At 41.0% G+C, this 26,048-nt stretch overlaps 2 protein-coding genes across 2 annotated transcripts in view; both read right to left on the minus strand.

Moving 5' to 3' along the window:
- The window catches only part of LOC115368903 (complement C3-like), a 108,344-nt gene that overhangs the window by 43,945 nt on the left and 38,351 nt on the right, over nt 1-26,048 (minus strand). The window lies entirely within an intron of this gene.
- The window catches only part of LOC115362281 (complement C3-like), a 34,701-nt gene continuing 23,663 nt past the window's right edge, over nt 15,011-26,048 (minus strand). Inside the window, 12 exon segments of the mRNA XM_030056142.1 lie at nt 15,011-15,152; nt 15,432-15,576; nt 16,750-16,833; nt 16,939-17,031; nt 17,406-17,495; nt 18,974-19,076; nt 19,161-19,250; nt 19,391-19,481; nt 20,237-20,285; nt 20,475-20,556; nt 20,679-20,741; nt 20,926-21,081. Of these exon segments, the coding sequence (XP_029912002.1) occupies nt 15,011-15,152; nt 15,432-15,576; nt 16,750-16,833; nt 16,939-17,031; nt 17,406-17,495; nt 18,974-19,076; nt 19,161-19,250; nt 19,391-19,481; nt 20,237-20,285; nt 20,475-20,556; nt 20,679-20,741; nt 20,926-21,081 (1,188 nt within the window).

The raw sequence follows: 26,048 nt of genomic DNA on the forward strand, positions 1-26,048 counted from the left end.
TTAGTATATCAGTATTTCAACACTATAAAAAACATGAGTATATACAGATGAACAAGGTTATATCAATTGAAGTATTTTTAGGTACTTGCATATGATGATATGCACACTGATATCTTACAATGGCTTTCTTATGGTCTAAGGGCACTATCTTACACCCAGTGCAAAGAAGCACATTGCATGTGTCTTTGCTAGTTTACAACTAGTGGAGTTGTCATTTTCTCTGCCACCAAACTTTCTATGCAGGAAAAACCCTGTTGTTATCTAGAAAATGTGCTGTCATAATCTGCCATGGTGCAAGAGCACAGCTTTTAAAGGGAAAGGAAGTTGGCACTCTGATTCATGGTGCAACGACCCTTTTCTCTGCTGTTAAAATCGCTAGAATAGACTTGGAAACACCCTAAATCCACTTGCACCATGCCCTTCAGACTGTGTGCTTAGATCATTAAAATAGAGCCTTTTATGTTAATACACCAAAGTGTAGGGGTGGAGAGAGTAAATCAGAGGAGAGGAGGAAGGTCATCTGTGTCTGATCTGCATGAACCTTACACATAATGACTAACCCATTGATTATCTTGAACAAGATCCTGTTTTGGTTCAATGAAATATTTCAACATTGCTCTGGATTCTGTTTGTCATGTCTGATGCAATGTCTTTCTGTGTAAACCCAGGACAAAATTAGGACCAACTAAATGTCCTGATTTAAAAGGTGAAAGGTGACCCACTGGTGGACTCAAAAGTGGCAATAAGCTGGGCTAATGTCTTATTAGGCCAACTTATTGCCACTTATTGACTTTTTACTATTTTGATGTGATGTCTGATATAATCTGCACTGTCCCTGTTATTGTATTTTTCAAAGTAGCCTTCAGATTAGTTGTTAAAACTTCCATCAATTCCACCTGTACAGGTTTTCAGTTTTAGCCACAGCCCCTTTCCACTGTTCAGAGCTCAGAGATGCTCACACAGTCTGAGCTGTAACCCTGCATCCTGCTGCAGCACACTGTCTTCAAGTTGGAAACTTCCACCCATTACCAACAGTGTTGGGTACACGCGTTACTACTACCACCAACATCAAAATCCGAAATAAATAAGCTTGTTGCCTCGTACGTAGTAGAATAAATGTTACCTCTTTCTACCGTCGAATCGCCGTCTTTTCGAAAGATAATCGGCAAAATACTGATAGCAGGGAGAGACCAGCTGTTTTCCGACAGGAAAACCTTTGCGATGTACCTGGATAAATGTTACGCTATGATTGAAAGTGAGCTGAAGAAAATGTTTATGCATGCAACAAATACACTTGTTGCATGCATACCTATACCAGTATTGGCAAGGCCAGTCTGTTGTTGGTGTAATAAAAACTTTAAAGAACACTCCTCCTTTGTCTGTTCTCCCTCCATCTGATGCATCTCAGGCAAATATAGAGTAATTAAGAAAAAAAATGTAACTAGTAATATAACTAGTTACTTTCTCCAGGGAGTAATAAAGTAACGTAAGGCATTACTTTTTTTGAGAGTAATATGTAATATGTAATGTATTACTTTTTTGAGTAACTAGCCCCAACACTGATTACTAATTACCAAAAAATGTGCACTGCAACTGATTTTATAGATAGCTCTATCACATTTTAGCCTAGATGCTTAGCTAAGGAGCTAACTAACTCATCAGGTACCTACAGGGTTCGTACGGGTGCTTGAAAACCTTGAAAATGCTTGGATTTTAATGTTATGTTTTCAAGGTTTGAAAAATGCTTGAATTTTGGGTAACGTGCTTGTAAATGCTTGAATGCTTGAAATTGTTACCATATTTCTGGTCTGACTAAATGGACCACTTATTAAATGGAGAGAAATAAAATAAGTCGGATTAAAAATGACGCCTTCACAGCTCACGCTCTGATGGGTTTCTCAAGAGCTGGATTGATTGTCATGTGTCACGCCCCCAACAAGAGGGCAGTGCAGCAGCATTCGACCAACGTGCCGGGAGGTTGCCGTTTTAATGAACGTTGGCTGGGTAATGAAAAGTAGAAACAGTGGATAAAACATGGACCAAATCCACGTGTAGCATGCTGCAAAATATGCAAAAAGAAGCTTCAACTTTTCGCTATGGGAGAGTCAGCACTCTCGAGTCATGAAAAGTAAGTCACAGAGATGACTAGCCCTACATGTGTGATTTGTTGGCTAACCAGTGGTGTAGTCTACGTGATACGCAGGTATACTGCGTATACCCACTAGAAAAGGTCCCGCATTTCCGTATAACCACTTAAAATGCGCAAAGATACGTATCAGTATGTTTTTTTGACATAACGTTCACTTTCCCGTTCATAATGTCGCCTTCTCTGTGTTACGAAGCGGCTCTTTTTGACCATTTTTCGGGGGACACTACAGCTGGAGCTAACGTTAACATTTCAGAAAGGGAGCCTGTGTGTGTGTGTGTGTGTGTGTGTGTGTGTGTGTGTGTGTGTGTGTGTGTGTGTGTGTGTGTGTGTGTGTGTGTGTGTGTGTGTGTGTGTGTGTGTGTGTGTGTGTGTGTGTGTGTGTGCGCGCGCGCATACCCACTAGAATAAACTAGACTACACCACTGTGGCTAACCATTAGCTGCATGCTAGACCTAAATGTAGAAGCACTATGTGATGTGTCTGAATGGCAGTGTCAATTAGTGACAATTATTAAGGGCTAAGTTAAGAACAAAGCCCGCGTTTCTCAACAGTAAACTGCAGGAACTTCCCACAACTTAGAATTGAAGCACAGCTGATGTTAGCCCATAAGATGATAGACATAAGAGTAGACCGCTTGGCTACTGGAGCGCAAGACGTATACCAAAGCAGCAAGCTCTCTCTCTCTCTCTCTCTCTCTCTCTCTCTCTCTCTCTCTCTCTCTCTCTCTCTCTCTCTCTCTCTATTTTTATGCTATCTATCTATGAACCATATTGATACAGTATATTAATAATATATATGAATTATATTGACATATTTATTGTTGTTATTATTATTATTATTATTATTATATTCTTAAATGGTTTTCTTGTTCATTTAATGTAATCTATTTTTTTTAATCTTATTTTACTTATGCAATTGTTATGTCAATTTTGAATTTTCCCTTAGGGGGATCTACCTATACCCTACATCTACTGTATAAGGAGAGGGCAGACTAAATACTTCTAGCTGTAGAAGCTGTTTTCTTTTTTCCCTCTGTTTTTTTTTCTGTTTTTCTGATTTTTAATACTGCATACCTGTATTTCCTGTATGCAGTATTAAAAAAAACAAAACAAAGGATATATATATATACCGGATTTCTCCTTTAATGGTACTGGAAAACCTGAAAAAATTTACCTTGAAAGTCCTTGAAAAGTGCTTGAATTTGACCATGAAAAAAGTGTATGAACCCTGTACCTAACTTAGCTGATTCTATGCTAACCTCAATTTGGAAATCAAGCAGAAATGTGAAAATCCCTTCCTAAGGGAAGGAGTTTTACATTCCAAACAAAAGTGCTGTCAAGTCAACTGTTGTTCTCTGTGCTGCATTGCTGGTATCAGTATGGGTTCTGGTCAACTCACGCACTTCTCTCTCTGTGGATTGACATTGGCATCGTGTGTTGTGTTGCAAGCATGGGTGGACTGGCCATCGGGCACACCGGGCATTTGCCCGGTGGGCCGATGTGCTACGTGGGCCAACAGTCCCCCGACACTTTTTTTTTTTTTTTTTTTAATTATTATTTAAATAGCTGACCGGCCCATACAGCCAGTAGATCAGTGCCCAATCACATTGCTAAACAACCCTTTTGCGTAGTTTGGTCTCACCTGCATAATGATATCGGCAAATAAAGTCATTGCAAGAGTTTGTTTACTAACCACCGGGCCGGCCCTTGAGACACGCTGCTCTGCGGCCCATTGGCTATTTTTCTTCACTGACATGGGGCTGGCCCAATCATATCACGAGCCTGTGGCTCGGTGCGCCGGTGTGCAGTGCAACGTGGGTCGAACGTTATCTCATAGGATCTACTGAGATGGAGAGAAAACGCAAAGGTGGTGCAGAGAAACTGCGAGAAAAAAAAAAGCAGCTGTCAATTTTCAAACCGATCGGACTTTTTCACTTTCGGAGTTTTTCGTAATTTATGAGCATGAATGAAGCATAAGCCCAGACGATTCAAAAGGGACACAATCCCCAATAGCAAAGCGGATAGTGTCTCCGTCTGCCATGCAGGAGACTAGGGGTTCAATTCCCCACTAGACAGGAGTGCAGTTTTACTTTAATACCTTACTTTGTTGTTAACCATGACAATGAAGTGATTCTTATTATTCTGCCTGTCACTGGCTAGATGACACACACAGTGGCATTTAGGGTTTCTGTAATTTTCATTTCTGTACTCTTTGTGAATTTGTTTTGTAACCCAGGTGCTAAATTATTATTATCATTATTATTATTGTTATTATTATTTTGCCTTGTTTTGTTTGTTTGTTTGTTTGTTTTTGCCTTTTTTAATGCCCTGTTCTAACTTTATGGGGATATATATATATATATATATATATATATAAATATATAGATAGATAGATAGATAGATAAATAGATAGATAGATATATACCAATCGAATCAGATTCAGATTTAAACAAGGATTTGTGTGGTATACTTTGTTTGTCGCCATGACCTTCCTATGTGCAGTCTGGGCTGATTCTCCATTCATGTTGATAGGCGTGGGCTGGTCTGGTCCAAAATGCCCGGGCCAATTTTTTGTCCCAGTCCGCCCCTGGTTGCAAGTGACACAAAAGACACCTGAAATCTTATTTGAGTGGCCAGAATGTCTGAAGTGGCACATCTGTAGAAATCTGATTGGAATTGCATTTTGAACCATTTTCAGATGTGGGTTGGAGGATTTGATTTGGGGAAAAAAAAAAAAAAAAAGTGTCATGTGATTTTTTTGCTCTCCAGACTTTCTAAAATCTATCTGGATACAATCTGAATATGACAAAAACTGGATTTGGGCTGGCAGTCTGAACAAGGCCCCAGGGATGCTAACCAGCACAAAATCCGTGACATAATTAAGTTGGTCATCATGATAAATTCTGATGGGAATGTTTGAGGCATTCTGAAATCATTTTTGTAGTGCGCTTTATTTTGAACTCAGCTGTGTTCATTCATATCATGTTCACTCTTTCCTCTCATTATCAGCAACTTTCCTGCAACAGCTGCTTTTCCCTGCCTCCCTCTCTCTCTCTGTCTTCCATAAGCTACTCCACCTCATCTTATCTCTGATATGAAAGCAGAGTTTGTCATTGTGTTTTCTTTTGTTAATTTGATTTGTGTTTTTTGTCATGTTTTGTTATTGTAGTTGTGTTTAGTGAATTGTTGCTATGTTTTGCTATTTGCTGTGTTCTGTTTATTTGTTGTTGTGATTTCTCATATGCCAATGTGTTTTCCTATTTGTCGTTGCAGTGTTTTCCAGTGTTTGAGAATTTACTTGTGGTGGGTGGTGCAGCATGGCAAGTGAGGAACAGGTTCATTAATAAACTAAGCAAACAAAAAGTTATCAAATAATCCATTTATTGCAAATTCATCACCACTCAAAAGAAGTATCTTAAGTCAACATAAGTAACTATTAAGAAATAGATAAGATATAAGGTATTTACAAATTTAAATAAATTCTCATTTGTGAACGAATAATCACTCAATCTTATTTCAACATAAATAACTCTTAATAAATAACTATTTACATAGTAAAATACATTTCCATTTTAAAATATATTACAGTATTTCTCTTTAATACCCTGCTTTAGTACCTGCCCAGGTACTCTCCTTTAAGCTTGCTCCTTTGGTCAGTTTCGACCTGAGGCAGAAACAAACTTACATAACAATTTTGAAAGACAGCGCAACAGAAAATTTACAGAAAATTTACACATCGTGCCCTCTTTCTTGGTTGAAAATCTCTTACCCTGTTCATTGCTTAGAAGTCTCTGAGTATTTGCATGTCACCTGTGCAGCTCCGTGGCTCTCTTCATCTTCCTCGTGCTTTCTTTTTTACTGAAAATTATGTTCAGTTGGCTTCATGGCTAACGAAACAGGGAAAAAAACATTAGTTCATCTGATTATGTTCTACGAGGGGACTGCCTGCAGTTCTGACGGCCCATTATGCTGAAAGGCCAGTAGTCCAAAAAATGTCCCGTTGGACCGAAAGCCCATTGCTCCCTGTTGTCCCGAAAAAGAAGGCCACTGTTACGAAATCCCATCAGTCCGAAAGCCCGTTATGGTTATGACTGGGGTTAGGGTGGCTGTTGGATTAATGGGCATTGGGATATTGGGCTTTTGGTCCAGCAGGACATTTTTCGGAATAATTGGCCGTCAGAATCGACATGCCGCCACATGCGGCTTTCCGATCGGTTAGCTAGCTAACAGATGTATCCATACACCACTATAAGTAGCCAGTCCAGCTAGCTACACACCATTAACACATATGCTTTACTTTTATAGGTTTAATACAAATCAAACTGCAAGGATTGCTGATTTTTACTATCGAGTTAGGAAAAAAATTACTTACCTCAGAAACTCAGACGTGGCCAGTCTCCTTCAAAATCAAGCTTGTCTACTGAATTGCCGCGTTACGCACGTCTAGCCTGCGAATTTTCCTGAGAAGGCTCCATCCACTGGTCTGCAGATTTGTGTGCATCCCCCACCACTGAGGGGATGCAGGGCTGGCTATGCAAGACTACTGTGTTTTTTGAAAAAACGATTTTGCGTATTGCTTGTGAAAAAAAAATAAATAAATAAATAGAAATTCTACCTGGGTGGGCCTCCCAAGCAGAGCCTATGTACGGCAAACACTGCGTTGAGATTTGCTCTTCACGGCCACCTTACACATGGCTACTTTTTGATAATTCTGTGAACTGAATACAAAAGGCACTTTCTCTTTTCTCCTTACTATTTGGAAGAGACATTGAAAGTTTGCTTTTGCTTTCAACACTGCCTTCCATGTAGCTCATATGTTATTGTCACTCCCGTCAGAGTTTGAGCAGCAATAATGTGCATATCATAAGACAAAGGTCAATATTTCAACTGTTTTAGATCTGAACAGATCCATAAGTTTAGGAACAATGTGTGCACATAAATTAGATTTACTTACAGTGGAGCGCCATCAGCCAGAGAAGTTAGAGAGGAAAGGGCCAGAGAAGCAAGGCTAAGCCACAGCAGGGCCCTGCGCTTCCTATCACCTGATCCCATGTCTACTGTCAGTGTGGTGTCTCCACCACTCTACCTTTTATCTACCTCCCTCCTTTGGCATGTAACACACTGACACATCCCCCTGCACTTTTACTTCTCTATCACTTCTATGTCATCCATTCTCTTCCCGAAAATTTGTGTTGAGTTAATCCCTATCTTGCAGACTTGTTTGTGTAAACATAAACACCGTTTCCCGGCAGCAGTTCAGGAACTGTTTGCTCTGAAAAATTTACTCTAAGGACAAAGGTAAACAGCAGAAAATCAATGAGGTAGGTTTTGTGTGTGTGGGAGATTTATAATAGTGAAACGGAATAACTATTATCTTAATTATAAATTCTGCATTTATAGTGTACTTTACCTCATAAGATGTACTTTACCGAATAAGGAACTTTTGGTTTTCCTTCTCTTTATTATTCAGCATATTTTTGATGCTCATGGTACTAACTGTTACTTTGAGGCTTTCAAAAACTTGGTTCAAACATGCTCAACATGTGCATACTGTGACTGTCACCTTTTGTTTTTATCAGTCTTGCAATGTGGTAGATTGGACTTAAATTCTTCACGTTGTGCATTTTGTTGTCAGTGTCTTTTTTGTTTGTTACAGCCTTTGTGTCAGGTTATAACAAACAGAGGCTTGTCCATCTGATGAATTTGACTGAGGCATTTTTGGTTTTGCAGGATTGTGAAGCCTTTTGAGTCAGGCTGTGTTGAGGTTAGACTTGCTGTCGCAATTGGCAATGGTTTCTGTAAAAAATGTTTGCACCTCTGTTTATTGCTGTTTCTCTCTTGAACAATTGGATTAACTAGATATAACTCAACTTTAAATTCTCAATGCTGAAGGAACTGTGGTCAAAAGAATGCAAATTTCCTGCATGTTTTCTTTTCATGTAAAACTCTAAATGAATTTTGGTTGGAGGTTTTGAAATTTATACAAGAAGTCTTTAAAAAAAAAAAATTCTATTTGAAAGCACAGCATATTACCGTATTGACCCGAATAAAAGACGACCCTGATTTTAAGACGACTCCTCTTTTTCAAGACCCTTTTTTGGAAAAATACTTTTTATATGGACATTCTGCCAGGAGCGGACTTACCATTAGGCAAAACTAGGCGGTGGCCTAGGGCCCCAAGTTCCTGAGGGCCACATAAAACTCCTCATACACTTATGGTTAATACAGTTATTACTTATTTGCGCACATTAATTATGTTTTTGATTAAAATACTTTTGCTAAAATGCCAGCATAATGCTTATCGTATTATGTGTGTCTCGGGGCCCCTGTTTTGTGTGTTGTCCTCTCATCTCAGAGGGCCCCATGCCTGCCTTTGCCTTGGGCCCCAAATTTCTTAAATCCGCCACTGCATTCTGCAACACCAGCCCATGCTAGCTTTAAACTCAGTGCGGGGTATATGAAAAACATATTTTTGTATTAAAGAGACTATTACTTTAATAATTCAACAGCACCAAAGAAACATATTGTAAGCATATTCATTTAAAACCAATATAACTGCCTCTGACGGTGGTGACACTAATCTGATGGTGGTGACAGTCGCCTCATTAAAACATACATTTCCAAAATTTATACTTCTCAAGTCAATGGCTTCTTGCTTAACAACTTTATTTAACTATTTGGTACAAAAAATAAGAATCCTGAGCACTGTTATAAGCATTTTACAGACTTCATTCCTCACCGGCAGACAGAAAACCTGACGGTGGTGACGTCTGACAGTGGTGACAAAAACCCACTCTTTCACATGATAAGCATGAGTTGTTCACATTAGCCAGCTTGTTTTCGCCCTGTTGCTACCTACATCCGACCTCTTCTTAAAAAGTATACATTTATGCCATAATCTAATCTAATATTTTTTTATACAAAAGTGACAGTGTTGACATGTTATGGTTGTGACAGTAGCAGTGTCCAAAAATATGAAGAGATTTAAGAGAAAATAGCAAAATTACAGGAACCTGAGCGGTCTTGAAGCATGCAGTAGAGCTGAAGGTTTGAAAAGGGGTCCTCAGGAATGTAATTGACCTTGTATTTGTAGAGTTGTTTTTTAAATAAATATCTGATGGTGGTGACGAATATGTGGGACAGATTTTGAGCAACCACAAAATAATAGTAAATATTGTTAAAAGCTCATTGTTTGTAGTTTTTAATACATATTATGATGTACTCCTTCATGTGGTAAATATATTATTCAATGAAATTATTACTTTTTGTTGTTTTAATCAAGCTGAAATGATTATCTCCTATCTGAGGACAACTGGTTTTGTAGGCCATGGGCCAACATATATTCATTAAATTAATAAAAATTAAAAATAAACCTATAAAAGAACCTTATTATTTGACAGTCACAGTAGAGATAGACAGGAAAGGCAGGGGAGAGAGGGGGGATGACATGTAGCAAAGGACCTGAGGTCGGATTCAAACCCCAGTCTCTGCGATCGGGACTAAGCTTTGGTACATTGTACACGCTCTTTGCCGGTGAGCCAACAGTGCGCCCCCAGGTGAAATGTTTTTGAATTGGTTTCATACCTGCAAATATCTGTAAAAATTAGACTTTGGTAGCCTATATCATGTGCTGTAACCATGCGTTCAGTAGAAATAAAACTGTTACTTTGAGATATGTAACACATCTCAGCTCCTTCCTGAACCTTAACGTAAAGGTTGGATCTATTTATGAGGGATGGAAAAGCCCATTGGACCTAATAGCTAGCAAAAAGAGCACAGGTCATGGTTTGGTTAGGCAGCTGAGAAGCTGCCTAACCAAAGTAGCCTAATTGGCTACTAAAACATTACAACCTAGGCCTAATCAACTACTGGTCAGAACCCTGTGCCATCAACAACTATTCTAACCAAGGGAAAGGCGAGGCCAATTCACTGAAGTGTAATCAGTAACTTTGGGGGGTAACTGCCCAGCTGAAACAATGGAATGCCCTTGCCCTTTTTTTTTTTTTTTTGGAAGGTACACAAGTGTTCTTTTCAGATAGAGGGCTCTAGTTTCGCAGACCAGGCGAGGCGGGGGCGTAGCGCAGATGCGCTTCGCCAACTGGGTGTGGCCAGGCGGATTTTCCAAGTTTGGCACGCCATGCTCGGTGGCGCAAGTACTCCGCCGTCCCTCCTACCGGCGCAAGGGAGGAGAGAAGGCGTGGAGTGGGTTTGACACAGCCGATTCACATTTAACCAATCAAATGAGCCCCTGTCCTCGCCTTTAAAATGCGCTGCGCGAAGGCGTAATGAAAGTTTACACATCAGACAAGGAACTCTACTGCCGCAGGCGGAGCGGAGCACAGGAGACAGGCGCGGAGCGGAGACCGGCGAGCAGTGCGGACACGTCACCAAAACCTCACAGGCAGGCTTCCGGAATGTCAGGCACATGAACGATGCAATAAATACCGAAAAAAACACTATTCGATGCTACGATCACAATCAGCACATACATATATCTCCATATCAACTGTCCCGTCACAACTGATGTCAGATCAAAGGAGATTGGCACTGTTTATGCTGATTGTGAGGTTTTGGTGATGTGCGCCAGCCAGCCAAACTTCCACTGCGCCAGCTCCGCTCCGCCTTGCGCTGAAAGTAGACGTGGTTTCAGATGGCGAGCTTTTGGCGCACCTCGGCGAAGCCTTTTAGCACGAAACTGTCACTGCGCCAAGTTGAATCTGTTGACACCTCCCCCCGCTGCGCCGCCACTCCCATCTCGGCGCAAGTCTGCCTGCGAAACTTGGACACTGTCCGCCTCTCCCGTTTCGCCGGTCGAAACTAGCTCTGCGCGGGGTTCGCCTCACTGCGCCACCCCGCGCTGCGCCGGGAAACTAGAGCCCAGAGACTAAAAGCAAGTCTTTATATGTTTTTTCCTTACATTAAATTTGTACTGTTTCTTACCTAAGGGTCCTACAAGACATTGTACATTGCACTCTTTCTTTGCCTCAAGTGCGCTGTACCACCATATAGGCCCTGCAATGGCCCCCTTTGCCCCAGCTACCCGAAATGTAGCACAGATTCCGCTCTAGCCCTCTGCTCTGAGTGTCCTGAACAGGAAAATGGCAGACAATGGATTGTACAGCACCACTGGCCCCATTCAGCTAGAAATACAGTTCGCCTTGCTCAAATTGGTGCCCCAACAGGATGAAGCCCATTCCTTTTTGCACTCAAAGTCAGGGTTTCCGCTACATGTAATTGATCGTGGCGCACCGCCACGGCTAAATAAAAGCCGCCACGGCTTGGGAATGATGATTTTTTTTTTTTTTTTTTTTCGGGTGTTAACAATTTAAAGTATATTGTATGAATGACCTGTGAAAACGACCCTACATACACACATAGCATATATTTGCGCACATATACTTACTATGATCAGAGTTTTAAATGATAAATTAAATATCACGACATGTTACACTACGCCGCAATTAATTTTATTTTGAAAACGCACCGGAGTTATCACCCGCCTGCTTTGTCCTACTGCTGCGCGCTCAAGAGTAGAGGCGGTAACAAGCAGAGGGAGAGAAAAGGGCGAGAGCAAGGTACCTAAGCAAGATTAAGTTTAATCCATTTTTTGTTCAAGCCTGTGAAAACGACCCTAATGTTATTAATGTTAACATTGCATTGCGACCGACAGTAGGGCTGGGCGATATGGACCAAAAGTCATATCCCGATATATTTTGGCTGAATATCGATATACGATATATATCCCGAATTTTTTTCCTTAAAGTGAGAGCAAATGTTCAGTCATAGTCAAAGCCAAATATGACATGACGGGGCTGGAGCTTTTTCGGGTTGTGGATGGCTTGTGGCTGGGGCTTCTGCAGTGTTCCTGGTAGTATCTGGGGGGCAGGAGCTGCTACAGGAACGTCCTCTGGCTCTGCCCTCTCACCTGCCATGACTCCACTGAGAGGCCGAGGAGGAGGAAGGTTCCTGTAAAGTTACCGGGCGGTTGCACGACCATGACCGGGGCATCAGAATGCCTGTTGTTAAAAAAGCCTGTTGTTAGCGTTATCTAACGTTCCCTAAAGCAAACGTTAGCGTCCCTAAAAATGCCAGCTAAAAAGTGTGTTGTTAGCGTTAGCTAACGTTAGCTAGCACGTTAGCGTTAGCTTGGTAGTGTTGGCCGTGTTGCTAGGGACGCCTAGCGCCCGGCTGTTTGCTTTCTGTTGACACCACATCGCGCCGTGAGTAAATCCAGTCAGCACCAAGTAAACCCCAAGCCCCACCCGGGAGTTTTTCGGGGCCGCTCCGAGTCCCTACCTCGAGGCAGGGCCGTTTTTTTTAGCCATTTGGTTAATAGTTACGGAAGCCCTAAAGGGCCATACATAAATATATTTTATTTCCTCCGTTTTCCCGTGATAACGAGATAATTTTCCTCCGTTTTGAATGAATGAATGAAACGTGATAGGCCTGAGATTTCCATCATACGTGACATGTCATGCTGACTGACGTCTCCTTGGACACATAAAGCAGGGGTCACCAATCACGTGCCATGGAGGGCCGAGAGGCTGCAGGTTTTCATTCCAACCAAGACCTCCACCAGGTGATTTCACTGATTAGCTCCAGGTGATCAGTGAAATCACCTGGTGGAGGTCTTGGTTGGAATGAAAACCTGCAGCCTCTCGGCCCTCCATGGCACATGATTGGTGACCCCTGACATAAAGCATAAAGCTATTTCAGCCTGTGTCAGGCCTTGATTGAACAGATAAGTGATGCAGTGATCAATATTCTCCTGCTCCTCTGACATTGCTACACTGACTGATGTTTCCTGCAATAATTTAATAAGACAATCGCTTTGTTTTCTCGAGATCTCGATTTAATTATCTCGTTATCACGAGAAAACGGAGGAAAATTATCTCGTTATCACGAGAAAACGGAAGAAAAATATCTCGTTATCACGAGAAAACGGAGGAAATTTATCTCGTTATCACGGGAAAACAGAGGAAAATTATCTCGTTATCACGAGAAAACGGAGGAATTATCTCGTTATCACGAGAAAACAGAGGAAATAAAATATATTTATGTATGGCCCTTTAGGGCTTCCGTAAATAGTAAACTGTAAGTCAGAGATGGTTTGGTTTTTCTCAATTTACCAAGTTCCACTCACTTTAAATTGTATTTATGTGTAGGTGAAGACAGACCTGAGGAACAGCCTGCAGGGGGACCTTCTGGCAGCATGCATGCTGCTCAGCATCAATGGGCCACCTCTGGCTGAGTTGAACTACAATAGAGCCTTAGAGCTCTTTTTTTTTAAAAAAAAAAGAAAGATGAAGTGCTCTCAGCCAGGCTGCACACTGCCAATAATACAGTCTTGCAATATGTAGCAATGTAAATAAAGTGTGTATTGGTCCGAACCAAACTCTGTGTTTCTGTTACATTCTAACACATTTGGTCCAATGTATGGATCTACTTGAAATTTAGTTTGCTAATATGTATCCCTTATTTATCACTTGCAGTGATGGGATTCAAAAACAAACAGATGAGGCAGATCAATTTGAGCCTGCTTAAAGCCCTCCTCCAGATGTGTTCTAAATCCTAATAATAATGCTGATGTTAAACACTGTAGTTAATTTTTATTCCACAAAATGTTTCATACACTAATGAAAATGGCTTGATACTCCCAGACCCAGGACTTCCTCCCCTAGTAAACTACTTGCTAAACACTGTACCTCATAGGGTCATGGCAACAGACAACAATGGAGCAGTACAGCTCTACATGCTTGAGCCTCAGTCAGACTCTGATTCTGAATAAGAGCATAGTGTGCATGAAAATCAGACTTGTTGATGTCTCAATTTATTGATATCAAGCCTGCAACTATCAAGTGAACTGTAACATTATCATGGTAACTGAGCGTAACAGCATGTCTAATTTGTATTTTGTGTTTGTCATATCTTTGAGTTAAACATTTGAGATATAAGTTTAGGTTCACAAAACTCACCTGCCTCTGTGCAATTCCAGAGGTCTGGGAATGGCTGGCATTTGTCTGTTTTCTCTTTCATCGCCAAAATGCTGACCTGAGCTAGTTTCATCATCAGATGTTTCTGTCTAACTAACATGTATATTCTAGCATAGTAGACATTAATAGGTTCTGTTTATTTGTGATGTCACAAATTGTGCTTATTAGGGCCATTGTTAAGAATCTTGGAATTCTGGAATTTCCCATTGTTTTCAGTTATTATAATGTAAATAGTTTGGCAGCACCTACTGGTGGTTTTTGGTGCTGAACCAAAGACACAGCATATCTCAGTGACCTCATATCTCAGGAACCTCTTAAGGAAGGCAGAAGTGCTTAAGTTAAGGGACTGTGGAAGATGCCTCTGAGATTCAACTGCTATATATTTTTTGTGAATTCTTTTAACCCCACTTGTTTGATTTATATAAAAAGGCCTATTTATTTTGGGTCATCGTACTGTGAGTAACCAACAGTTCCCCCAAAATACATTATGTTAATCATGTTGTGGAATCTGTGAGCAGCTATTCCCACTTAACATAGAAGCTGCACCAGTGCATGTGCATGCACAATACCAGATTTCAGGGAAGTAAGGACAGGCTACGCCCCTTCAGTGAGGGAATGTGAAAATGGTGCTGCAGTGGCAGATTGCCAATCTGTAAACTCTAAGTCAGCTTTGCCCAGAGCATTAAAATAAAAAGAAAACTCTTTTTGAGTGGAGAAGGTCTTTAATGAAAAATGAGCAGGGAAAACACAAGACCTTAAAAAAATTCTACAGCATTACAAATTTGATATTTGATTTGATTTGAAAAAAAAAAAAAAAAAAAAAAAAAAAAATCAGCAGACAAATATAACACCCATGTTCTTTGAGTACATTACTGCTGACATCCATAGAGTGTGTACTGCTGGACCAGCTCCTCCATGCCCGCACACACTGGTCGGTGCTCATCAGTCTGACACTCTGCCTCTGAGGGCCAATGCTCAATCCACATCCTCTCACCTAGGATATACCGATACCTAAAGAGAACAACACAGAAAAAACAATTGGCCTAAATGCCAATTGCCTAAATGCCACAGTTCTTTGAAGCTACATATGTACAGTCAATTTATTGCTGTCATCAGTTTTACATTGTTAATATCTTGGTGTGAAGGAAAAAAAGAACACTGGTATCAGAAACAGCAAACAAGGTAGGCACACTTGACCTGCAGGTGAGTGCATGGCATAGCCTTGTCCAGGAAGGTGTGAAACAGCAAAAATGTTTGAGACGGACAATTTTACATGCACAGCAAACTCACCCTTCCCTCTCGTCAATTCTATACATATCTCTGGATGTGCCCATGATGAGGTAGGTTTTGTCTTCCTTCAGATTTAAAGACTCCCTACAGTGCCGATAACTAAGGAACTCACGCAGCCCCCCCTGTGCACCCACATCATAACTTCCTGTAATGAAATATGAGAAAGACATTTAAATTGATATCTACACATATAAAGACCGCTGTACTCTTCAAACTATACATTTCATGTCAAGTCATGCAAAGAAAGCTGTCTACCTGGAACAACTGTGGGAAGAATAGGGAGGATGGGGATGGGGAGCACCCGCCCCTGCTTCTCAATGCTTTGAGCGCCAAAGCATTCTTTTTTTGATTGTTTCACAACTATTTAATCACACCAGGGTCATGCCCTAGTAGACACTTTCTTGCTTAATTTTTATCCTAAGGTGGGAAACAAGTATGTATGCATGTATTTCTTCTTGTTCTTCTTGTTTCTACCATGAAGGTACCAGAGGGCCCTTGAGTAACTCAGGCACCCCTCTGATGTGACCCCAGGGTAAAATGAAGTGTGCCCTGAGAGCGCAATGCACTGCAATGTAAGAAAACACATGCAAAAAGGCAAAATGCAAGCAAATTAAGAAAACAGCATTTTCAGGGTCTTTAAATTAATTTTGGGAGTCACTGTTTACAGTAAACAGAATGTTCATCAGTTTTAAGTGTCCTCCTGAAACACTGCTGTTGTCATTTGTAATTGCAGTGGAAATGCTGTGCATGTGTTCTTGATTTGCTTGTGTTTTGTCTTTTTGCATGTTGTCTGAATTTGCAGCATGTTTTCTAAATGCTGCATGTGTTCTAAAATTGATGAAGATGTTTTCTTAACTTGCTTGTGTTTTGTCAGATTGCATGTGTTTTCTTATGTTGTTGAGCTCTCATGGGCACCGTACTAATAGGATACATGGAACTTGAGGGAAAAACTAAGCTTGCGTTTTCTGCCATAAGGGCAGAACACACAAGTAAACACAAGAAGAAAGTGTAATAGCTGATTTATTGACTCTGTGTTGTCTGATCTCACAGTGGAACACATCAACTGAATGTGACAGTCGTATTACAGGGGAGTGGAACACAACTGGATTCCAACCCACTTTTTTGTCTGTTTTCCCTCAAATTCTCGCTGATGACACACACTTGGGTAAATGAATGACAAATTGCATTCTCTTATTATTCATGACAATTTACTCCAGTGTTAATTCAGAAAAAATTAAACAGTTAAAGTTGTCAACTTTAAGGCTCCTGAGAGGAAACATCAAGGGAAAGTTTAAATTCAAGGGAGATGAATACCCACCTTCCTTGATGACCTCCTCTATCCGCATCTTGTAAATGTCAGTGGATATTTCAGCTTCAAATTTTTCCAGCCTCACTTTGTACACTGAGCACAGACAGGTTGTATGGTGTTAGCATAAAATATTTGTTTACACGCTTAATTACACACACACACGCACACACACACACACACACACAAACACAGTCTTACCATATTCTATTTTGCCGTCATGTTCAACCTCACAAGCCTTATCGGTACGCTCTTGATTGTCAATTTTGCCCTTCTTCTGCATGCTGCAATTCTCTGGAAAAACACCATAGAAAAGCACAAAATCAATACACTGCAACTTACTGAATCAAATAAGCATTTGTGTATGTGTGTGTGTGTGTGTGTGTGTGTGTGTGTGTGTGTGTGTGTGTCTGTGTGTGTGTGTGTGTGTGAGTGAAAGAGAGAGAGAGAGAGAGAATCACTTCTATCTCAGTTGGATTAACATCTCCCACAATGATAAAAAAATAAAATAAAACCCATCTTCAGGATATGGTTGATCAGTGAGTATCTTGATCTTGATCATGGCCATCTGATTCACTAAGTCATAATCCAAATGAACACTTCCACACAATACATGAGAATGTGGAACCGATACAACTCAGGAATCAGGGGAATGTAATACTGCTTACCTTCAGCACATATACATTCGTCCTTTTGACAGAGCTGAAGCAGCTGCCCACCTGTCCTCCCTGGCTGGTAGAATTTCACACAAGGTGTCTCTACAAAAGGAGGGAAACATATTTGCCTGCTGTTTTGGGATGAATAATTGAAGGATTATGGTATATGTGAAAAGGTGCATTTAACACCACTTCACAATTTAGGCTGCAGTACCACTTTTATTAGTGGAAAAAAACTCTGCGTTGCAATGCCTGTTTGTGCTTCGCGCTCAGCCCAGTGGGGCTCAGACCCTCATGAAACTTCAGTTCTCCTCAAAACCGATACTGCAGCATAAACCAGAATGGTGCACACATGGCACACACCAAAATGGCACATGTCCACTAGCAGGCTCTACTTGAGGCAAGTGTGTCATGGCCTGTAACACCCACACCACACACTGCACATTCAAAAATGCCTTCACATCTAAACATGCAGGTAATCCTCAAATTGAGCTGAATCTTGCAATACAGGCTGTGTGTATGTGACAAACGAAAACATTGCAACAAAGTAATGTAAGTAATATATCAATCAAGTAAATAGGATACATCTTTAGTAAATTAACCCATTAAAAATGACCACAAAACAAAACACTGAAATCTTACCCATTACCAATTGACGCTTTTTCACAAATTATGAAATATCATTCTGATTAACATGAATATGTAGTAACCTTGGATTAAAAGGTTACTATATAACAGTGAATTAAAAGGTTACTATAGATATAGTAACCTTTTAATTCGCTGTTTAAATATCTGTTCTGGCATTTATTCCTTATATTCCTTATTAGCGCATATCAAATCAGATAATGTGTGATATGCATGTGTAAAAAGAATAATTCAAAGAACTTGTAATTGACTTTTTTCTTGTCTTTATGTGTGTAATCAACTTGTGAATTTTTATAGTGATATAGTGATATCTGAAAGTAAAATTTTGAACCCCTTTAAAAACAGTGTTTTTTGGTAATATGTGATCATAAGTAGGTGATTTTCAAAACTTTCCACCAATGGGATTTCTTGGGACTTTTTTTTCCCTCACTCAGGACAAACTGAGGATACAAAATCAGTTGAGTTTGCTTCTCTTGCAATTTGTCCTAGGTTTTTTCATAAAATGACTAGACTACTGGTGCTCTGAACAAAGTCTATTTTTGTGTAACGTATAACTCCCAATTGTATAAGTTTGTTCATCTATTGGTCATCATGGATAAAAAAATCCTGTAAAAGACTGAGCTCTGCCAAAATTTGGATGACATGCATCTTCCTGCTAGTTGTATATCTCAGGAGCTGCTGCCATCCGCACTCAATCAAAAGACATTCCATGATCAAAACCTTGCAACCACATAAAAAACAGATATAAATGCCCCATTGAGGACAGATTGTGATCTGATTGCCCAAACCATTTCTTGAGGTGGTCAGGGATACACTGTGACCACAGAAGTGTAAATGCAGGTGTATTTCCAATGCACATCCATGTATATGTGTGCAAAGCATGTTTGCATATGTCTGTGGCACAGGGTGTGTCTTGAGGTCTCTTTGGGACTCACGGTCGTAGTACTCATAGACAGACACGGCTGCTGGTTGTAAGATTCCCACTTTTATGTTCTGGGTGATCCTAAAAGTGATCTCATCTGGTCGTTTGTGGGACACCTATGAAGGGATGAAAATAAAAGTGAGGCAGAGATAGACAGAGACAGGTGTGAGAGAGAGACATACACACAGGAGTGGCTTTACCTTGTCCAAGTAGATGATGAGTGAGCCTCTTTCTGATGGGACTTTGTTCATCTCATACTTTGAAATAGTGCGGTCATGACCTTTGGATAGCTACACAAACAGAACATATGCATACACAGATTGAGAAAACTAATCACAATATCAAATATTAAAAATGCATCTTTTTCTAAGAAACTTGAACATTGGTCTTTACAGTCTGTATGCATGGGTGGGAGTGTTTAGGCTCTTACTAAGTCCAGGTCATCTGTATTAACTGTGAAACCAGTTAGCAAGCCAATATCCAAGACTGACATGGTTGCATCTCTGTCTTTATCCATATACCTATATACAGGGGGTGAACAAAATCAGTAAAAGAAAATTAAGGATGAGAAGCAGACCAAAAACGGATACTTGCCCTCAGTCAAATATCGAATTCACTAACTTTTACAAAGCTTTCATACTTTACATACAAGGAGTCATTCATTCATTCAATTATTTTGCACTATTGCTTATCTCAGTAAAGGTCGTGAGGGGCTGAAGCATATCTCAGTATACATTAGGTGAAAGGAAACAACCTGGACAGGTCACATGTTGTAACAGTTTGGGTCCATGTTTCAAGGATGAATTTAGCTTGGAGAGCGTGGAGGGAGAAGATACAACTACTGGGATTCTGCAAGGCCTGACATTGATCACTACATATCAGCCTTACCAAGCCTGGTTGTGCTGTTACTATTTTAATATACATGAACAAAACAGAGACCATGTGTAACCTAAATGTTACTCTTGAATTGAAAGGCGGAAGTACACGTCCATCCATAGCATGTACACCGCCCAGCTAACACAAACTCCTATACAGAAAGGACCTTAGCCGGCTGCGGTTCAAACGCCCCGGACCTTCTTGCTGTGAGGCTAATCACTGAGTGCCACGCAGTATGTCAACATACAACAATACATTTTAAAAAAGCATTTGTTTTGGGTAACACTGAACAAATCTTGTGGCAAATGTGTGCAAAGGAGCACCAAGTTACAATGGAGTGTTGAAGGTGAAACCACAGTTATGATTGTTATTATGACACCTTGACATTTCCAATACTTACAGAATCTCTATTTTCAGCTTGTATATCTTCTCATTTTCATCCATTTTCACTGGAGGAGCAGAACATTGGATAAACAGAGCATTAGGATTTAATAGTCGAAGAAGAAGATAGCTAATGTGGTGACAGACAAACAGGTGGATAAACAGATACAAACACGGCAAACAGTCAGCTGAAGAGAAAAATCAACAGATAATGGCAAACAGAGGCAGTGGAAGACAGACAGATGGCAACAACTCACCTGGGAGCATCTGCACAGAGAGGTTAAACCTCTGACAGTCACTCTCCTTTTCTCTAGGCAGAGCATAATACAGCGACACCAGCTGCCACATAGACAGAGAGACACAGAGTCCATAATATTATTACATACTGCCATCTGCACTGTGTGTTTCTCAAGGAAACTGGCCATACCATTTTGTAACTATTAAAAATGTGTAGTACTCACTGTCAGTGTTGCTTCTCCTGTTCCTGTGGCAGTCACTGTCACATTCTGGTTTATATCTTTGAACTGTGGAAATTCAGACACACACAACACAACACACACACACACACACACACACACACACACACTTCATTCCTACCCCATGAAGTGTCCATTCCTACCCATGTCTGTATGTTCCTATGTATCCTATGTAGGTACGTGTATATGCGTGTGTGTGTGTGTGTGTGTGTGTGTGTGTGTGTGATCTCACCTTAGATGTTCTAGTAGCATAGTAGTTTTCCTTGTTAAAATGGTAACGGTCAGGCTTTGTCCTGCCTGGCAATAAGATGTCCACATGCAGCTCATACTCTATTTCTTTAGCATTAGTCCAATACTCAGCTATTGCCTGGTACACAATCATGGTAGCCTAGAGAGAGAGAGAGAGAGAGAGAGAGAGAGAGAGAGAGAGAGAGAGAGGGTGGGAGAAGGTGGGCTGGAAGTTGATATATGCTTTCATTTTTGAAATGATCAATTCTCAGCGATACAGTAGCTTTTCACAGTATATTAATATATTTTTTCAGAACATGTTTCCGTTTGTTGGCAATGCGATCACGTTTTATGAAAACAGAGCTTACGTTTGATTAACTACTCAGTGCTATACCGCAAACCAATCAACAACAAGTTTCGGCGTCACCTGACTTGAAGTCTGCCAATGATACTTGTCCAAATAGGAAGTAAATACGGCTACAGAGATACTGCTGTCTGGTAAGGTTTAAATTTCTTTTTAAATTGATTATTTCATGTTGTAGCAATACTCAGCATACTAAATCTTTGTAGTCACTACTGGATACCCGCACAAAGCACTTTCATTGTATTTAAATAGCCTACTATACGTCGTCTAATGTGGCGATAGCATGCTAGCATGTTGTAACACTAGACTGTAAATTAGGCTCTTTGGTTTGTAGCTCTGTGGAAATAAACAGTGGACATGTTTGTAACCCAGACGAAACCCAAGACTGTATTACAGCAAAGTTAGTTTTATCTTCACTTATGTAAGTGACCAGACAAGACAGAGATTGAAGTGGTAAAGATCTTAACTGAATCTTACTAATTTATCAGTCTTAGTTTAGACAGTTCCTTTTTTAACTTGCCCAAAGGCAAGTTTGAAATGTTCTCACAGTCTAAACAAAGACACATGTCTGTGCATGGTAGCCCGTTCATTTTCCATGTACATCTCCCTTCCACACATTGTGTATTTTTTACAGGAGCAGTACACGAGCCCCAATATGCCAACAGGGGCTGGGTGTTGTGTCATCCAGTCAATCCCAAAGAAGTCTCCCTTGATCTTCGAGCCATTGGCTGTTGGCAGGGGTATATCTGGCTGACTTTGCAAGCACCTCCTGTATATGGCTGCCTGGTAGTTTGCCCACTGTAGGGATGGCGAAAATGGAAAATTTTCTTGGTCGACTGCCGGGCCTCATTAATCAATTTATTTCGGTTAACCGAGAATATTATTTGACTGTCTGTAAAGTTTACAGACAGTCAAGAACGTGACCGTGTCCGTTCTGTACCACGGATGTCCCCCTCAGCAGGCCCAAAACCAATTCAGACATAAGATAATATGGAACACCATTCATTCCGAAGTCAAATATTGTACATAGCTTACATGATATCCTACAAACATTATGTAATTTACACATGTTGCTTGTGTAGAAGAAATCTCTCTCTCGTCGTGAAAAATATTGTCTCCAGATTCCTCGATGAGTCTGCTTGGTGGTTTTATGACTCTTGCAGACTTTGTTCAAAACTATATGTGATCACCATAAGCTTGGCTCGTTTCTCCGGTCTGTCCCTACCGAGCTGAGCTCTGTGCGTAATGACGTAATCCAAGCCCGGCAGAGCTGGCACATGCACATTTGTGTCGGCGACGACACGTTCGGCCTTAAAATTAACCGACAAGATTATTCGGTTAAAGTTCAAATGGTCAACAACCAGTCAAACGGCCACCGGTTAGCATCCCTAGCCCACTGAGAGTGTTTCGGTAAGGCATCCCTGTTTGGTGGTATACTTCTGTTTGTGCACTTTCTGCTGTTACAGATGAACCGGTTTTCATGTTAACTGGTTACCTTTGTTTGTAAATGTCAGGGGATCAGAAATCTACTCCATTTTTTGCCTTATTTTCTTCAAAATAAAAATTGTCCACCCGGGGTTCGATACCGGCTGTGAAACCTAAATGAAGCATTATGAGCCATTTGCTTAGACCACCAGGTTAGCGTGCCTACTACAAGGTGGAGTCCAACCACTTAGCAAATGTCAGGCAACAACAACCACACAGCCTCTTGTGGGACCTTAATACTTTTGCCAGATTAACTTGTGACCGCTGTTACTGCGATGATAACTGCCACACACACACACACACACACACACACACACACACACACACTTTGTAGCACCTCTGAAGCTCCACCTTTTTCAAGGATCAGAGATTTTGTCTGCTTGGAGAATATTTAGGGGAAAATTAACTATAGTGACTACAATAAATCTGTCACATCGCACGCCTGACACCATCTTCACATCATTATGCATGTTAACTAATGTACTATTTAAAATGTTAACCACATTACCACATAGGTTTATGTTGGTTTTCTTTCTTACAATTATCCAATTATTCCATTACCCACAATCCCATTAACAGAGAGATTGGAAACATGGCTCAAGTGATAGTGGTGAACCAGAAATGGACCCAAAACGGAGCTGGTGGATTTTACAGTCCATAATAGATTCCCCACAGGATCCAACAAACAAGAACGTTTCGTTATAAAAAAGGAGAGCTAAAAAATTCATTGTTAAGGGTAAGTAATCCCATAAAACCACAAAAAATTGTTTATCAATGACATTTTGGTCTACAGTAATTCATAAGCTACACCCTCTCCAGATGTAGAGCTGTTCTACATGTGCAGGAGGCAGAAAAATAAAGATTAACATCTTGCCAAGGTGGTCCTTTCAGCAGAGGAGGCAGATGATATTTTCAAGACTTTCCACTGCAGCACTGTTGGGGCATGAAGGTATTATTGGCCTGGCATGGAAGCTGACATCCGCAAATGGGTAAGTGAACAAAGGATTCTACACTACCATTCAAAAGTTTGGACACACCTTCTCATTTAATGTTTTTTCTTTATTTTCATGACTATTTACATTGTAGATTCTCACTGAAGGCATCAGAACTATGAATGAATACATATGGAATTATGTAGTAAACAAAAAAGTGTGAAATAACTCCAAACATGTTTTATACTTTAGATTCTTCAATCAATTACTTTGATTACTGCTTTGCACACTCTTGGCATTCTCTCGATGATCTTCAAGAGGTAGTCACCTGAAATGGTTTTCCAACAGTCTTGAAGGAGTTCCCAGAGATGCTGAGCACTTGTTGGCCCTTTTGCCTTCACTCTGCTGTCCATCTCATCCCAAACCATCTGGATTGGGTTCAGGTCCGGTGACTGTGGAGGCCAGGTCATCTGCCGCAGCACTCCATCACTCTCCTTCTTGGTCAAATAGCCCTTACACAGCCTGGAGGTGTGTTTGGGGTCATTGTCCTGTTGAAAAATAGATGGTCCTACTAAATGCAAACCGGATGGGATGGCATGTCGCTGCAGGATGCTGTGGTAGCCATGCTGGTTCTGTGTGCCTTCAATTTTGAATAAATCCCCAACAGTGTCACCAGCAAAACACCCCCACACCATCACACCTCCTCCTCCATGCTTCACGGTGGGAACCATGCATGTAGAGACCATCCGTTCACCTTTTCTGCATCGCACAAAGACACGACGGGCGGAACCAAAGATCTCAAATTTGGACTCATCAGATCAAAGCACAGACTTCCACTGGAAATTGCGTTTCTTGGCCCAAACAAATCTCTTCTGCTTGTTGCTTTTCCTTAGTAGTGGTTTCTTAGCAGCTATTTGACCATAATATAAAGGCCTGATCCGCACAGTCTTCTCTGCACAGTGTAGAGATGTGTCTGCCACTAAACTCTGTGTGGCATTTATCTGGGCTCTAATCTGAAGTGCTGTTAACTTGCGATTTCTGAGGCTGGTGACTCGGATGAACTTGTCCTCAGCAGCAGAGGTGACTCTTGGTCTCCCTTTCCTGGGGCGGTCGTCATGTGAGCCAGTTTCGTCGTTGCGCTTGATGGTTTTTGTGACTGCACTTGGGGACACAATTCAAAGTTTGGGATTAAGAGGAGGGGCCTGGAGGTGTGTCCGTGGGCGTGTTTTATGTGCTTTCCCTACAATTGCTATCTTGAGCACACACTTTAGGGAAAGCGGATAGCAGGTGCTCAGGACCACCTGCTATCCCATTTGGGCTTTTACAAGAGCACGCCCAGGAGACTTCAATGCGCGTATACTTGGACACATGTGGACGTGGAAGTGCACATGCAGCTCCACAAAACTGCACCTCCCATCAGGCAGTGACGGAATTATGTCACCTGGTTGCAGATGATGTAGACACCGCTGCCAGCTGTCCGTATGCCTTGCCCATTGCTGTTAGGGTTACTGTGGCGCTATTTTTCTATGCTAGTGGGTCATTCCAACACCCACTCAGCTCAATTGGAGGCATGACCCAATCTGCCATCACAGGTTTCGGTTTGCGGATTTAGGATAGCGCAACCTGCCCTTAAAGGCAATGGCACCTGGCACACTGATCGGTTTAATTGGCGTAACGCCCAAACCACGCCTATGCATAATATAACGGGTAGCGCAGGTGTTTTACGGATAACGGCAGGTGCGCAAGATAGCAACTTTTGCAGGGGAACGCCTCTTGCGCAATGCTAAATCCCCAAATAACGGGTTTAGGGACTCTGGCGCAAGATAGCATATCACAATACTAAGTTACTTTAGTATAGTTAGTATAGCTAATTTTGAATATATGAAGTTAATATGTCACCAACATATAATTTAATATTTTAGATGTCTGAGCAAGCTGGCCAAGGATCAACCCCAAAAATGGGACCAGTATCTGGCTGCGACCATGTTTGGGATCAGGACAAAAAAACATTTGACAACTAAATACAGTCCATATTACCTGATGTTCGGTAGGGAGGCCAGATACCCCTCTGAGGTACCATGCAATTATGAGGTAAGAGGGGCAAAGAATCTTTTGACACATGTAGATGTAGCAGTAGATGTGCTGACTTTATATTAATGCACTTATATTTTTGCTCTTGTAGATAAATGAAGACAAGGTGGAGGCCCTGATTATTGAGGAGGGCGTATGTCACGGTTTACAAAATCAGAAAGCTGTTTATGAGGAGGTCCAGGCAAAACATAATAAAATCACAACAAAAATAATGAAAAGGAAAGCGGAGAGAGGTCAGGATGACAATTTTAAAGA

Source organism: Myripristis murdjan, chromosome 1 (genome assembly GCF_902150065.1).
Source record: "Myripristis murdjan chromosome 1, fMyrMur1.1, whole genome shotgun sequence".
Taxonomy (NCBI): Eukaryota; Metazoa; Chordata; class Actinopteri; order Holocentriformes; family Holocentridae; genus Myripristis; species Myripristis murdjan.